The 22,930-nt window shown below is 38.3% G+C and overlaps 3 protein-coding genes across 8 annotated transcripts in view; all 3 read left to right on the forward strand.

Annotated features, from left to right (window-relative positions):
- Positions 1–5,265, forward strand: part of brdt (bromodomain, testis-specific) — a 38,746-nt gene extending 33,481 nt beyond the window's left edge. For all 3 annotated transcript variants that reach the window (XM_034882336.1, XM_034882337.1, XM_034882338.1), the window contains exons 18-20: positions 2,385–2,578; positions 4,876–5,089; positions 5,178–5,265. In XM_034882336.1, the coding sequence (XP_034738227.1) occupies positions 2,385–2,578; positions 4,876–5,089; positions 5,178–5,243 (474 nt within the window). In that variant the 3' untranslated portion in view covers positions 5,244–5,265. The remainder of the gene's footprint in view (positions 1–2,384; positions 2,579–4,875; positions 5,090–5,177) is intronic.
- Positions 5,266–6,609: 1,344 nt separating this feature from the next.
- Positions 6,610–19,182, forward strand: ephx4 (epoxide hydrolase 4). Its single transcript, XM_034880492.1, has 7 exons — positions 6,610–7,195; positions 8,781–8,866; positions 10,308–10,465; positions 12,689–12,817; positions 14,024–14,127; positions 15,536–15,684; positions 18,224–19,182. Exons 1-7 carry the CDS (start codon positions 6,953–6,955, stop codon positions 18,462–18,464), a joined length of 1,110 nt encoding a protein of 369 aa, XP_034736383.1. The 5' UTR covers positions 6,610–6,952; the 3' UTR covers positions 18,465–19,182.
- A 1,743-nt stretch (positions 19,183–20,925) lies between these two features.
- Positions 20,926–22,930, forward strand: part of btbd8 (BTB domain containing 8) — a 35,882-nt gene continuing 33,877 nt past the window's right edge. The window contains exons 1-2 of one of the 4 annotated variants that reach the window (XM_034880486.1): positions 20,926–21,025; positions 21,813–21,931. In XM_034880486.1, the coding sequence (XP_034736377.1) occupies positions 21,828–21,931 (104 nt within the window). In that variant the 5' untranslated portion in view covers positions 20,926–21,025; positions 21,813–21,827. Of the gene's footprint in view, positions 21,030–21,547; positions 21,587–21,812; positions 21,932–22,930 lie in introns of those variants that run through there. The other 3 variants (XM_034880485.1, XM_034880488.1, XM_034880487.1) reach the window with 3 other exon arrangements.

Raw genomic sequence — 22,930 nt, forward strand, 5'->3', positions numbered from 1 at the left:
TTGGAAAAAGGCTGCAATGAAACAAAGAGTGAAAAATTTAAAGGGGTCTGAATACTTTCCGTACCCACTGTATGTGATGGATGATAGTGTTCCGATGTGATGTGGAATGTCATTCCAAATCTTGAATTTCAATTCAATTTTATTTATAGTATCAATTCATAACGAGTTATCTCGAGACACTTTACAGATAGTAAAAGTAGGTAGGACAGATAGTAGGTCTAGACCACACTCCAGAATTTACAAAGACCCAACGGTTCTAGTAGTTTCCTCCAGAGCAAGCAACAGTGCGAGGAAAAACTTCCTTTTAGGCAGAAACCTCGGACAGACCCACAATCTTGTGTATGTGTAGAAAAAAGGATTTCTGATCTTACTTGTTTTTATATGGAGGAACCGGAATAAGTTTCTGTGAGACTGACTTAGTGAGGCGTTCTGGTCTTGTGTGTCGGGAGAAGTGCAGCAAGTGCTAGTAAGGTGGCATTTTGAATCTGAAAATAAAATGCAATAGTGTGGCTGTTTATGAAGTTTTAGTAGGTCAAACGTGCAAGTGCAGTGCAATGGTGAGACCACTTTGGAAGGTTACTGTGGATCTGTACGTCTTTGTGACGGCAAGTTCTTGGTTATCAAAAGTAATGGATGATATTCTGGATGAGTAAAAATACATAATTCAGTTTTCTTTACATTGGTTCTTTTTCAAACAAGTGGTGTAGAAGCTGAAGATCAGATGATACTGGAATTTATGACATCAGGATTTGAATCCGAGAGGAAAAAACACAGTATCATCAGCATACAGTAGACATTATAAATAATTACACACTTTAGGGAAATAATTGATGTATAAAAGAAATGGTAAAAAGCCAAGAATGCTGCCTTGTGAAATGCCCATTTCCACACGGTTGGGATGTTGCATTATTTATTTTGACAGCTTGCGATCTGTTCGTTAGGTAGGACGAAAGCATTTCTATTACAGATATAGACAAATTAAATAGTGAAGTTTATCAAGCAAGAAGAAAAAGAGCTCAAGTGATGTGACCTTTTGTTAAGAGCGTTATACTAATGCTGACATAGTTGATCTCTTCAAACAAAAACCGTGTTGACGGTCACTGAGCCAGTTTGTTTCAAGGTAAGAACTTAACTGGTTATGCAGGGCTTTTTCAAACAACTTAGACATTACTGGAAGCATAATGTATATAGTTTGAAACAAGAGTATGATTATCAGAGTGATTTTTGAGCGATTTCAGTCATTTTCCAGTCAGTGGGAGAGAGAGATGCAGTGGTTGATTAGGTGCTGAAAAAGAGGTATGAGGCTATCAGCATAAGTCTTTAGAATTGAAGTTTTTACACCATGGATATCACAGCCATGAGATTTTTTTAATGAGTGCAGTATTTTAATCACCTGGTGAGTGGGGAATTAGAAAATCAGTTTAACAAATAATATAAAATGGTCATTAAAAGCACTTGAGATCTTTTCTAAATCTGAGATAAAAGTATCCTGCAGAGAAATTTGAATATTAACATTTTTTTTTCCTTTTCTCATTTTTGCCTGTGATCTTAAGGGTCTGCCATAAAGTCTTTGGATTAGTAGCAGATTGCGTAATCTGCTGTTGAAAACGGACTGCCTTAGCCTTGCGTAGTTCAACAGTACATTCATTTTTAATTTGAATGAAATTATTTTCACTCTGTGATGCCTGACTCAACCTATGCATTTTAAGTAGCATATTTATTCTGTTTTTTGTAAGTTTTTTGTGAAATTGCGTTCATTTGTTTTGTGGTCCTCCATCCTCAGAGAGCTAAAACAAAAACCAAGACAGAAGATATCAAAGAGTCACAGACTCAGTTTTTGCAAAAAATAATTCTGTGAAGATTAAGAATTTGTCATCTTGTCTTTCCACCAAATAATAGAAAAAGTATGGATAATGGTATTGATAAAGACTCGTTAAGCAGTCTCAAAAAATTGTATCAATTTCAATAAAAATTAGTGATCGCCATCCCTGTCTATAATACAACAACAATACCCAGCGTTGAAACCAGAAGAAAATAGCATGTATTTGTTCAATAGGGCAAATACGAAAAAAAAGGCTAATTGGTTGAAAATGTAAAAGAAACTATAATGTTAAATATCACGTCTGAGTGGATGCATTGTGAATACACAGTTCAGGTCATATTGTGTTAGGTGGCTAAATATGTTTTGCTGTTTGCCGTATCCACAGCAGTTATTTAGCTTCTTATTTTCTCCAAACTGGGAAAAAGATCTGAACCCTTTCTTTTAAGACATTAGCTTATTCTAATGTTTTTCTGTCCTTAAGTGGCCAGACATCAATGATTTCAGCTTCAAAACATGATCCTAAGGCAACAATTTCCAATGAACATGGTGATTTGTCTTTTAGGAAATAGTTCTGAAAAATGCTGAGTCTTGGGCAAAGCTGGTGCGGCAGTCAGTCACTGTGGCTGCAATTAAGTCCTCAAAGGAGAGCTTCCAGCAGTTCCGCAAGGCTGCCATAGAAAAAGAAGAACGTGAAAAAGCACTGAAGAAGAAACTGCTGGAAGATACCAAGGAGAGGGAGGCTCCTGAAGAGAGCAGGTATTCAGCAAATACCTCACATTTGCTTCTTAATTTCTCTATTTAATACCCCAGGCTAAAACTGCGCCCCTTAGACTAGGTTTATACAGTGGGGCTTGAAAGTTTGGGCACCCCAGTTAAAAATTTGTTTTAATGTGCATAAAGAAGCTAAGAAAAGATGGAAAAAATCTCAAAGGGCTCAAATGATGGATTAGACATTTGTATAATGTTACAAAAAGTTAGATTTTATTTCCATCATTTACACTTTCAAAATAAAAAAAAAATGGCATCTGCTAAAGTTTGGGCACCCTGCAGAATTAACACCTTATGCTGCCTCCTTTGGCAAGTATCACAGCCAATGTCAATTCTTGTTTGAGGTATCTTCACCCACTCTTCCTTACAAAAGTCTTCCAGTTCTTTAAGATTACTGGGCTGTTTGTCACGCACTGCTCGTTGAAGGTATATTCATAGATTTTCAATTATGTTGAGGTCAGCAGATTGTGGATTTTGAGGTGTGTTTAGGATCATTATCCATTTGTAGAAGCCATCCTCTCTTTAACTTGACCTTTTTCACAGATGGCATCAAGTTAGCGTCCTTGTAAAATGTTCCTGTGCCACTGGCTGCAACCCCAAATTATGATTGATTCCAGATCTTGCTTCAACTTTCACTGTTCCTGATGACGGCCATTTCTTAATTACATTCTGAACAGAGGATATTGGCATCTGAAAACTCTTTGCTATCTTCTTATAGCCTTCTCCTGCTTTGTGAGCGTCAACTATTTTCAGTTTCAGTTTTCTAGACAACTGCTTAGAAGAATCCATGGTGCTGATTGTTGGGGCAGAGTCAGATGAGTCTGGGCATTTAAAACCTTAAGATTGACATCACCTGGTCTTTCCAGATGATGATTGAAAATAATCCACGACGCTGTCAGGTCTCAACTTTCCAAAGGGGGCGGTGCATGCTATAAACTCTGCAAGGTGCCCAAACTTTTGCAGACGTCATTGTTTTTGTTTTCTGTTATTTTGAAAGTATAAATGTGTATAAATAAATATAAATTGAAAGTTTTTTTTTTTTTGACAAAGGTCTGATCTGTCATTTGATGCCCTTTTGGAGATTTTTCCATCTTTTCTTGCCTTCTTTATGCACATTAATACTAATTTTTACCTGAGGTGCCCAAACTTTAGAACCCCACTTTAACAGTGCAGTAGGCAGAAATAGTATTTTAGGCGGGCCAGAACAAAGTGAGTGGGCCATTTTGAAAGACGTAGAAGTAGCAAAAAGGAAAAACTAAAAAAAACGGCAACAAATTTACCTTCCAACATATACTGGATTACAACAGCAATAGCAGTACTGTCTACAACATGCTCAACCAACAAAGCTCAGTCTAAAAAATGGATACACAACAGAACAATATAGACAAACCTGTCGATTTTAACCTATTCAGGCTAAAATATATTTGCACCAGCAGCATTGGTTAATTTTATAACAGGGATGTACAGAGCCGTCTTATTGCACAAAGTGGCAACTGAACATGAACCCAAATGACAAAGAAGGTGTTTACATACCACATGGCATAGACTAGCCTACATCAGAAAGAAATCGCACATATAACATACCCTTTTTGCATTCCTAACAGCATTGTTGCTTCTGGACTATGGTCAGATCATGAGCAGCAAATGCGCTAGCTACAGTAAAAGAAAATCAAAAGAATTAAAACTTTCAGCCAAACAAGGATTGAATTTTGAAAGATACAATGAAAACTGGCCAGCAAGGCACCAAATCTTCGACAGTTTATTGAGTCCACGATTGTGACAGGCTCAAAGAAAACTAAAAACTCCGTCACTCACAGATCAGTTATCTTATTTAATGTGGGCAAAACAAATGCATTTCAGATAGAAGCCGTCATCAGTGTTCACCATTAGTTACTAAATAGGAAAGTTACTAGGTTACTTAAATTACGCAGGAAAGATGAAACACGTTTTAGCCTACTTAATGTTATCTCTTTGAGGGCCTCCTCTGTCGCTGAAACCAACAGTCAAAGGTTTTTACACACATACATTTGAATAATTTTTACAACGAAAAGAATTTTGGTCAAAATTGGCTGCATGGGCCAGTGAGTAAAGGGGGCGGACCAGTGCCGCCCTGACACATTACCAATTACGCGCCTGGTTTTTAAGATGCGCATTTTATGCATAATTTTCTCTAAATCCCAGTTTTTGATAGTGCTAATAAACATAAGATGCATTTATTTGTAATAGCTTGGTGGATGATTTGAAGAGGGCTACTTCTAATTAACAAGGACAATCTACTTCTACAGTTTACTGGGTAAAGCACAAACAAATTCAGAACCTATTGAGGAAGATCTGGATTCACCAGAGAGCATTTGTACAGAAGCTACCCAAAATGCCCCTAAAGATGTTGAGCAACAAAAGTCTCCTATAGAAATGGCACCTTTAACAACACAGTCCTTGGTGGATAGGGAAAGGGAGATGGCCCGCAAAAAGGAGCAAGAACGTCGCAGGAGAGAGGCTGTAAGTACCCTCATCACTGTTTTTAATGTTCTGGTTTGGTAAAAAATTGCATTTTAACTGGTTTGTGGATTTCTTTTTCTTTTTATAGATGTCTGGTATTGACATGACTATGCAACGGGACATCATGACTACATTTGAGCTTAACCTGGACTAAAAAGAAACTGGATTGACTTGAAGTAAATAACTTCAGCTGTTGGTTTTTTTCTCTGAACATCAATCGTATGTATGTAGAAAATAACATGTTAACTGTGGGGAACAAATCATAAAAATGTAAATGTGTCTTGTCCTTGTATTTGGAAAGGTTGATAAATGTCTGCACTGTTGAATTTGAAACGATGAGGGTGACGCACTCAAAATTTAAACATGAATCTAATCTTTTATGTGGGTTTTCACATTTGGATGATTCCTCTTTCAGCTGACAGTTGTGTATGAAAAGCTAATACACTATGCTATACTCTAGTTAAAATTCCACCGTCTTGTTTGCTGAAATGTGCAGTGTTCAGTTCTTCTGTTATGTTATCCAATTTAATAACCTTTACCAGCGTTTTGGTTTATCCTGACTCAACAATTAAATGTAGGCAAAATGTATTTTTTTTGTTTATTACATGCACACATGACTTTTTCTTTAGAAAGCTTTTTCTTGCACAAAAGTAAATTAACATTTTGAACAAAGGTTGGTAGGTCTTTGTTGAAGTTTTTTTGATGTGAAATTGATGTTAATGATCTCATTTGCTTACTTGAAAATACCATACACATGTTAACTACACGCACTGCACTTTGTTGTTTGTACAGTTTTGGCTGTTCCAAAGTTGCTTTTGGAGACTATCAACATGTTCTGTATGTTAGTTTGTACATTCTAAATAAACAAGAATTTATTTTTTATTCAAAATAAAGCTATTTTCACCAAGCAATCTGAATCACATCATCACTACATCCACTTGTAGTGTAGTGTAGATTATCTCCCCCCCCCCCCATCTAAGAATCTTGCATGAGGCCATGGTTCTGTCCTGCAAGATAAATGGTTGCTAAAATAATGTATGTAATTAGCACTTACATAGATTTTAATTAAGTAGATTGAGTACAATGGAAAGTGTAAAGCTTTCCTTTTACCCTTAATTTTTATTATTTAACAGTTGGACATTACTTATTATTTCAGTTGCAATTGTTCCATCTGGTCAGGGGCTCCCTCCCCATTTCAGAGAGAGATATATTGTCTCAAGTTGTGTTTTCTAACAACATTATTGACCTACTTCGCTGTGTATAGCGCCTGAAAAAGTGTCCCCTTGACCGCATTACATTACAATATTATTGCGCTACCCGAAAAAGACCTGCCGTAGCTTCTAATTAAGCCGCAGTCACCTTATTGTCCTCGGACTGGTTGGTGAGACCATTAACATAGCCGATATAGGTTTCACTGATCAGCGGAATAAAGGGCACGTGCATTGTTTGTTTTTTTATTAAATGGAGTGTTGTTGCCATAAGAGCGACGTGAAGCCCCGTTGCTGTGCAGTGATTTTCAAGCTTTCGCTTTGCCAAACAGCGCCTCTTAGCTGTGCTCAAATCGCTGTAAAGCACTGCATCGAGTGGCTTATTGCTTGATTTCAGACTTGCCTTGTATCTTCAACAGCACAGTCTCCTGCTAAACAACCACTCCTGTCACACGCAAGCGTGAAATCTGACGTGATGCTTTTGCCACCGTTCCGTTCAACCGATTGTTGGGAACCTCCCTTCAGACAGTCGTGCGTATGCGCTGTTAAGGACACAACCGCATTGTCAGAGCAGTATTTAAACAGAACCCAGCGATTACCAGACAGAAACCAATAGGTAACTTGATCTGGATTGATTTCCTGTGGCAATGTAAAGATGGCGAGAGTGCTTCACAACTTGCTGTTATTTCTAATCAGACTTGCGCTGAAAATTCGAGTTTTGGGGTATTGGTCATTGATATACGGTTATTGTGCTCTTTGCACCACCGTAGCCCTGCTGAAACTTTGGTGGAACATCATCTTAAGGCCAACAACAACCTTCCTATGGGGGGTTCGTGAAACTCCTCCGGCTTGTCTGAATGACACGTCCTTGGGAACCCACTGTTATGTTAGGATCAAGGTAAGACACATGAACGCACTTGAACGTGACAGGTTTCTGGTTCCTGTAAGGTTAAAGCCCATTGTGTTCGTGGCTCTATTGCATGCTATAGGATGTTCACATGTAAAATGCTCCCACACCTTGCTTGCCGTGTCGCGTCGTGCAAACATAAACGGGCCTGATCTTTGAGCAGATCATGAGCCGTCTGTTTATTTTTGAGACGTTTTCGTTGCGAACGCGGTATGTGGCGCTGTGCTCAGGTGGTGCTGAAAGAATAGTTCCTCCGCCTCAAGTCTCAGCATGCGGCGGGCTGCCAGCCTCTAACACAAAAGCCTAGTGTCAGTGATGGTACAATACTGTACAATATAATTTTAAGTACAGGAGTATTATCAGCAAAATGTATTTAATTTATCCAAAGTCCACACTCTTCAGCAGGATGTTATCTTTCATTGTTAAATTAGATATTACATATTAGACTATTGATTATTGTACTACATGTAAGATGCAATTTAATGCAGCTGGTCCAGAGTGAGCTCATTTTAAATGACTGTACACTGTTGTCTTGTTTAATCTACTGTGCATCATATCTGATAAACTGACCATATGTAAAATCTTAATTTGTAAAGTAACTACAGTACTTACTATAGTTGTTGGATAAATGTAATGTATTTAGTACAAGATGTCAATGAAGTCCAAGAACAAAGTAGCATAAATGGAAAGATTGAATTAAAAGTAACTCAAAACCGGAAATAAGTGCAGTACTTGAGTAAATGTAGGGCCTACTTAGTTATTTTACTGACTAGTGTTAATTTAACAATCCGTCCCCATAACTGTAGTCCTATACTTAAGTTCTTAGCAATTAAATCGTGTCTTGCCATTGTTTTATTTTAAGTTGGTATCATACATGAAACAGATACTAAGACAGAGATTACTTGTAGGAAGTTGACTTAGAGACTCATGTTTGAAGATACATGCAGATAAAGTAAAATAAGAATAAGCACAGTCGGACAAAGAAAAAGTTGCTGGAGTAGCAAATATGTGTCCATTTATGCCACAATATGCTGTATCTCCAATCTCTAGTGTCCATGGCTGTCTCGGGAGATGTGTGCTGCAGGCTGAAATTGTCTGTACGCTGACAGTCAGGGCATGGGCTCGTATATAAATGGACTTTACTAAGTTGCAGCCAACTAGTCTATTTGCTTTTTTTCAGTGACAACATTTACAGCATGAGTCAGACAAATTGTATCATTGCACAACTTCTCAAAACGAGGGGAGGTAGATTTCCCTTCTGTCAAAATAACTAAGAATATCAACAAGCGCATCCTTTTAGCATTTTTTTTTGTCTAAATGTTATATTGGGCACAAATTATTACTCAAAGCAGAGTATTTTAAATATGTCTAAACATTTCTTGAAGGGCTCTTTATGTTTACTGAAACTCTTAGATATATCTTAGCAGCAACAGATTCACATGTCCAATATGCACGATATTGCAAGGTGGTAATACGCTGTTAGGAGTTCATTTAGATGTAAAAACATGTCCCTGGATTGTCTTTTGATAAGCTTGACATTTGAGTTTTAATTTCCTGTGTGTCGTCTTTCCACCAGGAATCTGGCCTTAGGTTTCACTATGTTGCTGCTGGAGAGAGAGGAAAGCCGCTCATGCTTTTTTTACACGGCTTCCCTGAGTTCTGGTAGGTCAAAGGGAAATTGGGGGGGCATTTTCGGACACAGTATCAGCTCCACTTCCCTAAACCGCAGCAGACCTTACTGAAGATTATTTTGTTTGTTCAGTTGCTTGGTGTACGGTCACCTCTCTAAAATTTCCCCTGACTATTAGAATTCCTTGGCTCTAACGTTTCAGCTATACTGTTAAATCTCTACGGTCTTTTTCCTCGTCTGCAAAGACAAATCCACACCAGCAAGAAGTCCTCATTTACAGAAACAAAATGCCATAGGGGAAAAGGGTACAAAGCATTCAAGATCTCTCCCTTCTGATAGGAAATGAAAAATGGTGTTGAGCGTTGCTCCTGGATTGGGGCCAAAGAGGTTGTCATGAGCTATAAGTCTGTCCATATCGCTAACAGACTATCTGAGATGCTGACAGGATGGGGATTAATTAACACAAGAGGGAAACTCTTTCTGCTTCACTTCTCACATTCTTCACAGGAATGATGAACTGTGCTGAGAGTGACATGGTTGGAGAGAACTCTTCACACTTTGTGAAAATGTGCTAATTCCTACTCAGAAATGAGAAAGTAGAAAGTGTGTGTCAGAGGGAGGGTGGAGGGGTCAGAGGGGCTTAATTTGCTTTAAACCTCATTTATATTCTAAGATCTGAGGGTTCAGTGTCGGGGCTCCGCATCTTGCTTCCCCTTGCGCGGTGGAGGGGGGGGGGGATTTTAGTCCTAATGAGGAGCTTCTACAACAGACAAGATCTTCAATTAGGAAGTCATCCCAGTCCACATGATCAGTGGGTGGATTATAATCTGAAACAACTTCTATTATACGTAGGTGACTTTCACTCCGCTGAAAAAGAAAGCTTAGTGCTAGCTTTAAATGGTTTGTGAGGTTAGTTTGTAACTATCTCAAATGTGTACTGTTTAAGAGTTTAAAGGGGCCCTGCACAGATTTTGTCCTTCAAGTTCAGTGTAATGGTAATCAGGAATGCTACTTAGCCTATGAAAACCGTTGTATAATGTGTGGTGTGGCTCTAAAGGGAGATTTCTAAAGCTGTACAAATACCCCTAATGATGTCTTCAGGGTTATCTGCGTTTGGGCTCGGAGAATTCAAATGTTTCACAGAAAGTCTGTTTTACAAACTGGGGGTTTGGAGTTGGAAAGACATGCAGATTTCCATGGCATAAAGACGCTGTTGCATTGCATTATGGGGAATGTAGTGTTTTGGGGGCTTGACCCAAAGACCAAAAGTCAGTATATGTTCTCCTGCATCAATTTTAAGCTCTCGGTTCTTGCAAGTTCCCCCAACTTCATAGCAACTAAACCGCTGGAGTACCCCTTTAAAAGAATTAGCTGTTGTGGAAGGAATACATTGAGGACTGTCTCTTCAATTACTGAGGTAATTAAAAGAAATTAAAGAAATAAGTAATCTTTGCATCTGTTTGTCTGTCCCAGGTTCTCCTGGCGCTACCAGCTACGTGAGTTTAAGAGTGAATTCCGTGTAGTGGCCATCGACATGCGGGGCTATGGGGAGTCCGACTTGCCTCTCTCCACTGAAAGTTATAACTTCGACAACCTGGTTACAGATGTCAAGGATATCGTGGAGTACCTAGGTGAGGGAACAAAGAGAAACTGTGTGTCTGTTATCTTAAGAGAACTGCAAGGAGTGGACACTGTTTTGACAGTGTATAGAGTAGACTCATTCTTACTGAACATGGGACACTGTTGACTGCATGCTAACACTAGCAACAAGCTAGCCTGAGGCTGTCTGCTCACACAAGCATCCACTAATGATTATCTGTCCAGAGTGACATTTTTGCTCTTTTACTGGCCAGCATATCACAGTTTTAGGACTGCTTCCATACTGTAAAAAATGACCTGTCTTGCCATTAAAATGTCAATTTCTGACTACTCCAAGTGCAGTGGTATGGTACAGTAGAGTCTTGAAGTTCCAGTTTTGTTTTCTCCTTTACACCTATCACCTCATATTTAATACAGCTGGGCTACTATTTTGGTGATAATTACAAGAAAACTTAAATAATTTAGACGTTTACATGTCTTTTCTTTTCCTTCACACTCTCTGTTGTTCAATAATTCTGGTTCATTACATCTTGGGTCTCTTGTCAAATTTGAGTAATAAAAACATACAAGTTGTTGTCTGGAAGTGCAGCGATCACAAAAAATAAGTATAATGGGACAAGAAACACAAGTAGTCAGATCATCAAACAGGTTTTAAACAAACTCCTAGGTTAGTAGAACATGTTAGAAAAGAAAAACATAGGCAAATGCTGAAATTAATACCCAAACTGTGATCTACTGTACTGTACTCAATATTTAAATGTGTACTATTGTGTAAAGAGGGATTATTAGCAACATTATGGGTGCATTCATTTTTGACTAACGACTTTATTGAAAACTTGTGTGGTTTAGACAATCTGGCTAAACTTTCGTCTTATTGATCTATACATAGAATAGAATAAAATAGAATGCCTTAATTGTCATTATTGTCACAGTACCTGTGCAATGAAATTGAAGCTAGATCTGATTACTTGATTGTTCATGTTTCTTGCCAATTTGGAATTTATTGTTGCATTGGTGAAATGTTGACAAATTTTAGCAGTACAATATTAACATAACCACTCGAAATAAAGGCCAAAACTATTTTTAAAAAAGTGAGCCACTTTGGAGCTGTGAAACAAACTGCACACCCACAACATAAAGATTTTACTGTCATATGAAGTTGTTGTGGTAAACATGCTCGCAAACAGTTGCCTATTTACACATTAAGCAGATATGCAGCAACATAAGCATTTATTTGGAGTTGTGTTCATATACACTCTCATTTTAGCTTGGTTTTTGGTCTCCTCCAACTTTCAGCCAACTACTAGCTTTGCCACTCTGTTTGGTGCTTGGATGGGTTTTTAGAGCTTTTTCAGCTGCCTGCTGCACCTAAAAACAATAAGCTGAAATATGCTAAAATGGTTGATAAAGCAGAGGGAAACTGCAGAGTCAGATGATAAATCTCTGTGGGTTCGTCACTATTATATAGCAACCCTTTTCATTTCATTACACACAGTTAGTTGGTCTGTGGTTATTATAAAACAAATTAAGGAATTCTGATTAAATAATGCCACAACAACTCTATGTTTAAAATTTTTAACCCAGTGAAAGTTCAGCCCAGAGCAACCAGAATGTCCTGTAAATATTCTCAAGTAATTTTGGAACACATTCCTTATTACACATTTACATTCTCTTAGAAAGCACTTTTAGCTTCTTACATTGTTATGTTAACATACTTTAGGAGCAAATCACTCAATGCATATTGCTTGTGTACATGATTCAATCAGGGTCATTTCAGTGGCCGGGAGAATCTTGCATTGATTATATGATAACTGTTGTACTCTGATCTGTGATTGGACTACATAGCTCTTTTTACAACCAGTTGTTGGAGTCCACATGGTCCACATTACAGTCCACATTCACAGTCAGCTAATCAGAGGTGCTAGCAAAATGTAAGGGGATTAGTTTTTAGGCATTGGAACTGTAATGTGATCAGAATCCCTCAGATGGATGCCCGGACCTTGATCTGCATTTGGCTGTATGTCATGAAATACATCCATTTGATCGGTGTAAATGTCCTCTGAGGCAGGATGCCAGCAATAAAGAAGTGAGAAAAGTATTGATTTTTAGGCACTGACCTAAAAATTAAGTTATGCCTTAATAAACGGCATAACATCAGCATGAACATCCATCCAGCCTATATTACAAATAACAGAATGTTGTTGTCTGCTACAATAACAAAGCGTTGTCATTCGTTGATTTGCTTTTCTTCCAAGGATACAACAGATGTTGCCTTGTCGGCCACGACTGGGGCGGTACCATAGCATGGCTGTTCGCCATTCACTACCCAGAGATGGTTACAAAACTCATCGTCCTGAACAGCCCCCATCCTTCTGTGTTCTCAGGTAAAATATGATTATGTGCAAAAGTATGGATCTCCAGATAATATTCTACAGAGCCTTGGAGGTGACATAGAGGAGGAAATAAAAAACGAAAGAAAAAAAAATCCCTTTTGCGATAATTTTGACTTTGTTTTGTGAGATAAACGATGGAGGTATTGTTCTAAACAACCAAGGAGATGTAATCATGTCATGCTACTAGCTACATACTAGCTAGCTACTAAGGTTGGCTTGCAGTCATTGACATCAACAGTCAACAACAATGTCTATTATAACACTTCACTTTGGCATGTATTAATTAGTAATGCTTATCACAAATAATGTTTGATGTATTTAGACAACCAAGAAGATGTAATTATGTCATGCTACTAGCTAGCTAGATACTAGCTAGAACGCTACAAGCCAGCTAGCTAGGTTAGCCTTATTGTTTGTTGGATTTGTGAGATATCGCAAATAAAACTCAGTATCTCGCAAAACAAAGTCAAGTTCTCACAAATGAAACTCAATATCCTGCAAAACAAAGTCAGGATCTCACAAATCAAAGTCAATATCTCTTGTTCCCAGTACATGTTTTTCTTGGTTATTCCATGTAACCTCGGGGCTCCGTAGTATTCTTTATGTTGTGAAAGAAAACCAATTTTCCTCTTACTAATTAGAGAGCCTCTGGTTTGGCTCTTGGATTATTAACATAATTATTATCATTAATTAGGAAGTAGTATTACTTCCATGTTTGCATCCATCTGGCAAATCCTCTTCTGCCTTAGGGGGCAGATGATGAGAGGCTAATTACAGGAGGCTAATGTGAAGCTGGAACAGCTGGTTTATCTGGTGCAAGCAAAAAGGCAAAGTCATCGAGAGTTATTGCGTCCATGACCCACGTGCGCAAACTTGGCCTTTAGTTACTCTCAAAAGTGGTAGAATGTAACTAAGTACATTTGCTCAAAAGTACAAATGTGAGGTACTTTACTTGGGTCTTTTCCTTTTCATGCCACTTTCTACTTCTACTCCACTACATTAATCTGAGAGTTTTAGTTACTAGTTACTTTACAGATTAAGATTTTTGCACACAAAACACATGTAGTTTACACAAATGTGTTTATTATAAATTAAATTACCAAACAATGTATTGGCCTACAAGTACATAGTAACATAGTATTTTTTCTGTGTAACTGAATACTTCTTCCACAATTGAACTTCTCTCCCTTCCTCTAGATTACGCTCTGCGTCACCCAAGCCAGCTGCTGAAATCCAGTCATTTCTTCTTCTTTCAACTGCCCCGCTTCCCGGAGCTCATGCTCTCCATCAATGATTTCAAGGTGGCTTGTTAAGTGTGGGCTTAAGCGTTTTCAAGGTCATGGTATTGTGTGTGTGTGTTTGTGTGTGTGTGTGTGTGTGTGTGCATGCATGTGTGGTAATAAACGTGCATTGGTGTGTGTTGCATGTTATTAGAGTGTCAGGCTATTTTTAAAGTTTGCTTCAGTGTGACTAAAAATATCCTGCTGTAAAACAGGTTATTTGTAGTTAACAAAAGCATCAACTAATCTTGGAGGAAATGTGAAATTACCAAAAACAAAGGCTATCATCACAGGAGGTAATGTTTAATTTGTTGTTGTTTATTGTAATATGAGACCTGCAAATTTAGTAATATCATTTACAAAATGGGAACTTAATAAAGAGTTTGGTTAACATGTCTAAAATGCACAGTGCAGGTTTATAAAACAGTTTGGGTTTTAAAAATTAAAAGTTTATGTTTTACTATTTTTTTTAGCACTTTGGCAAAACATCAACAATTTTGGGCAATATGCTTAATTGCTTTCGTGCGTTAGATGAGAGTTAGATGAGAAGATTGATACCACTCTCATTTCGGTCGTTAAATAGCCAGCAACCGGTTAACTTAACTTAACACGAAGACACATAGACAAGTAACATGGGGTATGTTAATCAATACCCCCCCCCCCCCCCAAGAAAACCTTGGTCATGTATAAAAACATGACTTGTTTTTATACGTTTGTCTTTTAAACTAAGCCAACTATTTCCTATTTATAGTTTTCAATGACAATAAGAAATTTTCCCAAAATGTTGAATGTTTTCTTTAATTTTCTTAAATCTAAAAGACTTCTCGTGATACAGATTTGCATGGGATTTTTAAATATAATCTAATGTTCATTTAGTTTAGATGTTTGCTAATTGCCAGATGCCACAGCGTTGTGGAGTAAGGTCTGGCTACACCACACATGAATTCTAGGATAGGGAAAAAACACTCTGGGTTGTTTGCATTTCTTTAAACCAATCACAGTCGTCTAAGCTCCGGACGCAGCAATGGTGGCTCCGGAAAATAGTCTTGGGGAGGAACTTGTTTGCAACCCACAAAAGAAAACGCCACATCCAATATTAAATTACGTTAACTATTTAAAGTAGCTGTTAAACGTAATTTACTCCTACCAGTGTATCAGCATGTTTATTTTGTCCACAGCAAATCCTACCAATTGGTCCCAAAACATCCCAGTTAGAGAGTAAATGCCGTAAACATATTCTTTGTGAATCTTTACCGTCATTCCCTAAAAACAACAACCAGGTCTGCCTTAAACTGATTTCACCAATGAAATACCCCTTCTAAATATCAGCACAGTGACAAGAACGTGACGTCCTCCTGTAAATGTTTTCTCTCTCAAATTAAACTAGTCACATACATTTACTACAACTTTGCTGCTGTCTCTGCTTTAGGCTCTGAAGGCCTTGTTCACCAGCCGCAGCACAGGGATCGGAAGGAAAGGCCGATGGCTCACTGCCGAGGACTTGGAGGCCTATCTGTATGCACTCTCACAGCCGGGAGCTCTGACTGGAGCCCTCAACTATTACAGGAATGTCTTCAGGTGGGGAATAGTTCACTCATGGATTATGTTAGAAATGGTATACAGAGTTTTGGAAGAAATAGTCTAATCTTTATCTCAAGTAAAATGTAGCAATACTGCAATATTAAAATACCCCATTATAAGTAAAAGTCCTGCATGGCCATCGACCCTTTTACTGTTACATCTGTACTTTGAGAACTCCCTTTTAGGCAGAAACCTTGAGTGGTGAGTAAAACTTTCTTTTAGGGAGAAACCTCAAACGGACCCAGGCTCTTGGTGGGGCGGTAGTCTACCGGTGCCGGTAGGGGGTATAATGAACAGTGGCAATTATAGTCACAATAAATATGCAGGGTGTAGCAGGGCGTTGTCTGGCAATGCAGGGCGTAGCTGGACGTTGCAGGGTGTAGTGGGGCACTGTAGGGCATAGAAGGGTGTAGCAGGGTGCCTAAACAGGACAACGTCGACAGCTGCGACCATGATTTAGGTGCCACCTTAATCCAGGGAAAACTGCGGGGCAAGAAAACATATGGGCTCCAGTGAACAAGCTCCCCAGAGCTAGGTTAGTATAAAGAGTTGCCCGCAGATGTAAAAAGAGAGGAGAGAGGAGCTCAGTGTGTCAAAGGAAGTCCCTCGGCAATCTAAAACTATAACGGCATAAACTAAGAGCTGCAGAGATAGGGAGGGGTTGCGCCCTGACTGTGGCTGCAAACCCTCTCCTGCCGATCTAGGCAAACGCTGCAACTCCTAGTTTTTCAGCATGGACATTTGAGAAAAATAACTCCTACATTTCTGACAGTAGTTCTGGAGGACAGGGCAATACCATCCAGAGTAACTATATCTTATAGGTAACTATATAGGTATTTGGTCAAAATATCATGATATTTGATTTTCACCATATCGCCCAACTCTTTCACACACAACTTAGAATAACACCCGCCTAATTCTTTATTTGAGCTAATAATAATATTGTTAACACTAAGATCTAGTAAGACAAGTACGGAAGTAGTGAAGCAGTTAGAAGCTTGTTAGTAATTTACACCAGTGACGTCTGGGTGCTGTGATGCTTTCTAAATCCTGACTGAAAGTCCTCAAATAGACTTCTGCTATGGAAACACTGGTTAACGACTACCATCTGGATCTTGGAGAGAAAGAGAACAGTAGATGTAGGTCTATAGTTGGCTAGGACCTCAGGATCGAGGGTGTTTATCACAGCTAATTTAGATGGCCGCGGTACATAACCTGTTAATAGAGACATATTGATCATGTCTAGTAATGGCGTGTTAACCACGGCTAAGGCTTCTTTAAGCAGCCTTGTTGGGATGGCGTCTAAGAGACAGGTAGACGGCTTAGCTGAAGAGACATTTATAATAGATTGTTGGCGGTCTATAGGACAAAAGCAGTCTAAGTATATGTCAGGTCTTGTCAGTCTTCTAGTGCTACTGCATTTAAAGGTAAACCGTTAGAAGTTAAGGGGAAAAGGTGATGAATTTTATCTCTAATTGTTCTAATTTTATCATAAAGTCATCACTACTCAGAGCTACAAAAATTCTGAATATAGTCCGGGAGCTTGGTAAATAACAACAATTATAATTAACTGTTGGATGTTTAGGATTAAGAACAAGGCTTTCAACCGAGTTATAATTTAGATAAGGATTAAATAACAGGCTTGAATCAAGGATGGCTGCATTTTTAGTAGCTACTACTGTAGCTACAGATCAAATAAATCTCTGTCAAGGCCATAATTCTTTCAAATATTTACATTTACATGCACCTTTATTCTTACATGTAAGACTGACTAGCTGGCAAAGAGTAATCTGCACATATCAGATTAAAGAAAGATCAGTCCATGTACTGAATGTTTGACATATGAACTGTGCATGCATGGCTGAGCACGCCATCTGCTCCATTATCAAGCAAAGAGTTGTCTCAGAATATCTTTTACATGCTTACATAAAATAAATATCACTGTCCATGGCCTGTTAGTCTGTACACAACTGCATAGGGACAGATACTTTAAATAAACATCCATCCATCCATTTCCCCACCCACTCACCCATCCATCCACCCACCTATCCAGCCTATTCCAGCACAGTTTGGGTGAGACATAAAGCAGCATGAAATTCATAATGTGATGTGTCTACTGAAGGTAACATTTTAGAAATCTTCTTAAAACTTCTGTGGTAATTTATAAAAAAAACATACAACAGACTGTGAAGATACTAGCAACAAATTAATGCAGTGCAGATGTTTCTACACATGCTACTAATAACATTAACAGTGACTAAGTGTCCCCATTAACCAGGACACTGTGCTTTTCCTACCGTTACACGTAAAATTGTCTTCAGTGTAAAAAAAACAAACAAAAAACACCTGTGAACAAACTCCAAAAATTCAATTTCTAACTTAAATTGTAGATATTGACTTGACAGTCAATAAAGATATAATTTGAAGTAGTTGTTTTCTGTTTTAATATAGTTTCATTTTCCATTTAAAATCTAACTTATCTAATGTGTACATTAACAATTTGGATGCACTCGGGTTTTTACCTTTTTCTCCTTAGCTCCCTCCCCCTGAGCCAAAATCATGTCAGGTCACCGGTGCTGCTGCTGTGGGGTGAGCGCGATGCCTTCTTGGAGCAGGAAATGGCAGAGGCCTGTCGCCTCTACATCCGAAATCATTTCCGTCTCAACATAATTTCTGGGGCCAGTCATTGGCTGCAGCAGGACCAGCCTGATATTGTGAACACCCTCATATGGACCTTCCTCAAGGAGGGAGAGGGACGCAAAAGCCACAGGAACTAAATCCACAGCAAGGCCTCCTCCTGCCCTCCCTCTCGCTTGCCACACCTGGAAGCCTGGAATATGCCTGTGATACCAAGCAACATAGTAATAATGCAATCATTCTTTAAATCTTTCAAATATTTTTTTAAAGAAGTCAGTAGTAAAGGAAATAATCAAAGCACACTTTACTGGAGAGGACACAGAAGTCAGCAGTAAGGTAAAGAATCAAAGCACACTTCACTGGAAAGGACACAGAGCAGTATGTTTGACACATATTCAAGATGTTTTTGCACATGACATCCGCCTTAAAGTTTGTCAGTTACAGCATTACAAATGTTTGGCAAAATCTCCTTGTGACTTGTATTGTGTGGTGCCTTTATACTTTCGAGTAAAGATTTCCTGAGAGATTGGGATGTAGCGTTGTCTGCTATACTTATATATATCACTGGGTCACTCCACTCGTCTTCGGGCACAGTCCTTGGGGAGCCATAACTCTCCAACTCCCTTTATCAGGTAGTGTTGTCTAAAGGAGTTTTCTTTTTTGTATTTCTTTCCTCAGAGATACTCAAATGTAGAGAATGTTATTGTTATTATGATCTTTCTGTATATAAATGTCAGTGATGGTTGACTATTGTACTATTTTGTATCTATTCCTACACACTGCATTTTGGAATTCACTGAGCCAGGTCTACACCATTTGATTTTATAAATAAACTAAGTGTCAATATGTTGGACTACACTGCTCGTTATAATTGTTTTAAGTTAATAATAACAGTGGTGTGTTTGAAGCCGTGCAGAGTGCCTCATGCCCCTATATGTTTGTTGCTGTCTCTGAACAGTCACTCCAAGCTTTCACACAGAAGAGATGAAAAACACCAGAAATAGTAATGGATGTACTGTTAAAAAAAGTCCAGAATTGAGTGACACAGCAGTTAACGTTGATTATTTCAAGTCTTGTAATGTTTAGAATGTTTTTACATTCATATTCCTTCCCAACGTGGTTATATGCCAACAGAAATGTGGATGTGAAAATACACTAATGCGTGCATTCATCAGTCTTATATACACAGGTTTTAGTGTGCCAGTACACACACACATCCACTGCTATTTAGAGAAAAGATCATTCAGGCAATCCATGATTATGTCTGTTTCAAACCAGAAAGAACATTATAAACCATTATATAATATTGTCCTTGTAAGGTGCCTATTGTTTATCATTTATAATCTAAATATCATCTAAACAAAAAACGATTGAGTCACTACTTATCGCTAAAAGAAAGTAACACAATGGTGATGGAGCCTACAAATGGTCCACTGATGAGAGTATTGCAATATATGTATGCTTGCAGCGTTTCAAACTGTTTGTCCGTGGAAGGAATGCTGTATTACAGTTTTTTGACATAACATAATAATGTATCGGGGAAATTACAATTTACATTCACGCGCTCAGGACCTATACATGCACTAAATGGAGAGACGTCAGAGTGAGGACTCTGCCCATAAAAAGGCGCCCTTAGCAGTTGTGGGGTTCGGTGTCTTTTTCAAGAGCACCTTGGCAGCGCGTAGGAGGTAACCTGGCACCTCTCTAGCTCATTACAGACTGAGCTACTACCATCCACTATTACTCTGTATTAAGTAGTTAGTAGTAACTTATTCCTAGAAAAAAAGGATACATCCCCTCAGAAAGTTGTTAAAATATTATACCAAAATCTAATACTGATTCTTACATTTACATTTGCACTAGTATCGCATTGCCAGACCTGTATCCACAAAGCTGGAGTATTTACAATGACATCAGTAATTATACGTTAAAAAAACAAATAATTATAATTTTGGAGCAATGATGCAGGAGCGGTTAATGATATCAATGCAAGTCAAGGGCAAGCTCTTTTGCTGCCTTCATGGGCAGGTGAAAATATAAATACTAACATGTGTTTTCAGGTCAGTATTTTTATCTCACACAGATTGGAGTGCAAAGACGATTACTATTATTATTATTATTATATGATTATAATTATCAGCTTTTTTGTTTTGTTCCATTGTGCACAGTGCTTAAACTACTTAAACAACTATTTTGTAGGCTGTATATTTGTCTCTGTTTTGGTATTTATCTGTTAATGTTTATTATGTTTGTTGTATGTATGCATTCAACTAGGCAACGTACATGTAGTTCCACTATTGTGACAGTAAACTGCTTTCTGGTTATGATTCTGAAAGGAAATGAGAACGAAAAGTATATTTGTGGGCACAAATTTAAATCCTATTTTGCAATAAAATAGGCTTACTGTCAGATTCAGATCTGATAGGCATTGCTGCCTATTACAACCATGTAGTCTGAGTGAATGTGACACGTTAGGACTTGTATATCACATAATCTTTACAGTACCAGAAGCGTTTATTTTGAAGGACTACTTGAATTTTGAGGCAAGGCGCAGCACCTGAAAGCCTCGACAGCCCCTTCGTTTGCACTGCGCATATGCTTCAGCTTCCGGTCTGTGACGATTTGGCTGCTCCTTCGTTTTGTGAACCCTGTCCTAGTGGGCGGCGAACAGCGTGCAGTGGTGGTGATGTCAACAACATCGGTCAGTGGGTCAACCCGTTAATATAGATACTAAGCTAAGCTTGTTCTCGAATTTTATACTAATAGACAATTATCGGCTGCAATTCATTAATACATGCCTATTCATCACCATGCATTCATGGTTTGAGGTTCCAAAAGATAACTAACTAGTAACGGTAGGTAGCCCATGTTAGCTAGCGCTAGCATGCTAGCCGCGAGTGGAAAATAAGAGTAACGTCAATGTTATTTCGCTCAATAACGTTACAGCACAGACCGCGTGTGTTTAAATGTAGCTGAGAGTGTAACCTTCATTTTAAAAAGGAGATAATTGGATATACTTGGTGATGTCATCAGTGGCGTTTTCTCTTGGAAGCTAACATGAGATGTTAATTTTGTTTGAATAACAATGTTACGGTTAAATAATGTTCTTGACCACAAAGGGTCATAGGCTAATAGTTACTAAATGTGTGTGATTTTCTTCCAGTTGGTTAGCAGCGCCTCTCTGAGTGGCAATTGTGGTAAACGTAAGTCAGTGTGTGGTGAAAGAGCCAATCGTGTCAAGTCACCTAGGTGAGGGAGTCCGGTGAAGATGGCATCACATAATTAAAACTATTAAAGCATAACGTTACATCGCATGTGGCTTGTTTTATTCCAGCAGTATATAAGCTAACTAGTTAATTTTTAAGACGTTTTAAGTAGTCTTACTTGGTTTCCTCGGAATGTTCCAACAGCATGCCACTGGGTTTTTATCTAGCCCTCTTCTTCTAGAGCAATCACAGGCTGAGGTCTCTGTCTTGTCTCTGTCTTAGAGAGCCTGATGAACCATGATCACCACAGAGGCTGCAAGAGAGTTCCACGCCAAAGAATGCAAATACAAAGAGCAGCTGAAGAGACGTTTATCGTCAGCCTTATCAGCAGACCTAAACAGGTAAGACATGTTCACTGTGCTCTGAACTGCACAGTCGTGGGTTAAATGTTGATCATTTATAAATTGAGATCTATTCTCACTGCAGTCAATACAGTTCAGGGGTGTCAATCGGATTTAGTGTTCTTATCTTCTTGCTGCAATCTGCAGCTTCTTTTAAAGGCACGTGAATGGTCTGATGATCATCAGTAAGAGTGAACTGGTATAAATAACTTGCTGGTACATCCAGTTTAATCAGGATCAATGCTGTCATTCAGATGAATCTTAACTCAACAATTACGTTGAAGCTTTCAAAGGGACACCACCAATTTTACTTATTAAGTTTAGTTAACTTGTTACAAAGAGTAGTTTTCAGCTTGTAAAAACATTCTATAATATCTTCTGTGACTCTAGAGGAGCTTCTCAACGTTAGGAAAATAACCCTGATGATGTTATCACCGGTTATCTCAACCTTTACTTAAGACTAGAGCTGAACAATAATCAAAAATTTAATAAAATTGCTATATGGCCGCAAGGAGCCACAATGTTTGTTAAAAATGAAATGTGTGTCAAAATACCATTTAAATTAAATATTGTTGCGCTAAGGATATGTCCTGGCCTATACATCACATTCTGCAGACTAAAGCAAACATATTTGCACTAAGGCTGAATTTCGGGAAGGATACTTCAGATACAGTATTAGAGGACCACTAAGGTCTACATGAAAGATACTTCAGATACAGTATTAGAAGACCAGTAAGGTCCATATAAAATATACTTCATATACAGTGTTAGAGGACCACTAATGTCTATATAAAAGATACTTCAGATACAGTATAAGGGGACCACCAAGGCCTATATAAAAAAGACTTCAGATACAGTATTAGAGGACCACTAATGTCTATATAAAAGATACTTCAGATACAGTATTAGAGGACCACTAATGTCTATATAAAAGATACTTCAGATACAGTATTAAGGGACCACTAAGGTCTATATAAAAGATACTTCAGATACAGTATT

The sequence above is a fragment of the Etheostoma cragini genome, chromosome 9, assembly GCF_013103735.1.
Source record: "Etheostoma cragini isolate CJK2018 chromosome 9, CSU_Ecrag_1.0, whole genome shotgun sequence".
Classification (NCBI taxonomy): Eukaryota; Metazoa; Chordata; class Actinopteri; order Perciformes; family Percidae; genus Etheostoma; species Etheostoma cragini.

Bases quoted from the DNA above. Each gene is read 5' to 3' on its own strand.
- ephx4 (XM_034880492.1), top strand. From the start codon at position 6,953: ATGGCGAGAGTGCTTCACAACTTGCTGTTATTTCTAATCAGACTTGCG. The intron at 7,196-8,780 runs GTAAGACACATG...TCTTTCCACCAG, and splicing joins ACTGTTATGTTAGGATCAAG to GAATCTGGCCTTAGGTTTCA. The intron at 14,128-15,535 runs GTGGCTTGTTAA...TCTCTGCTTTAG, and splicing joins TCTCCATCAATGATTTCAAG to GCTCTGAAGGCCTTGTTCAC.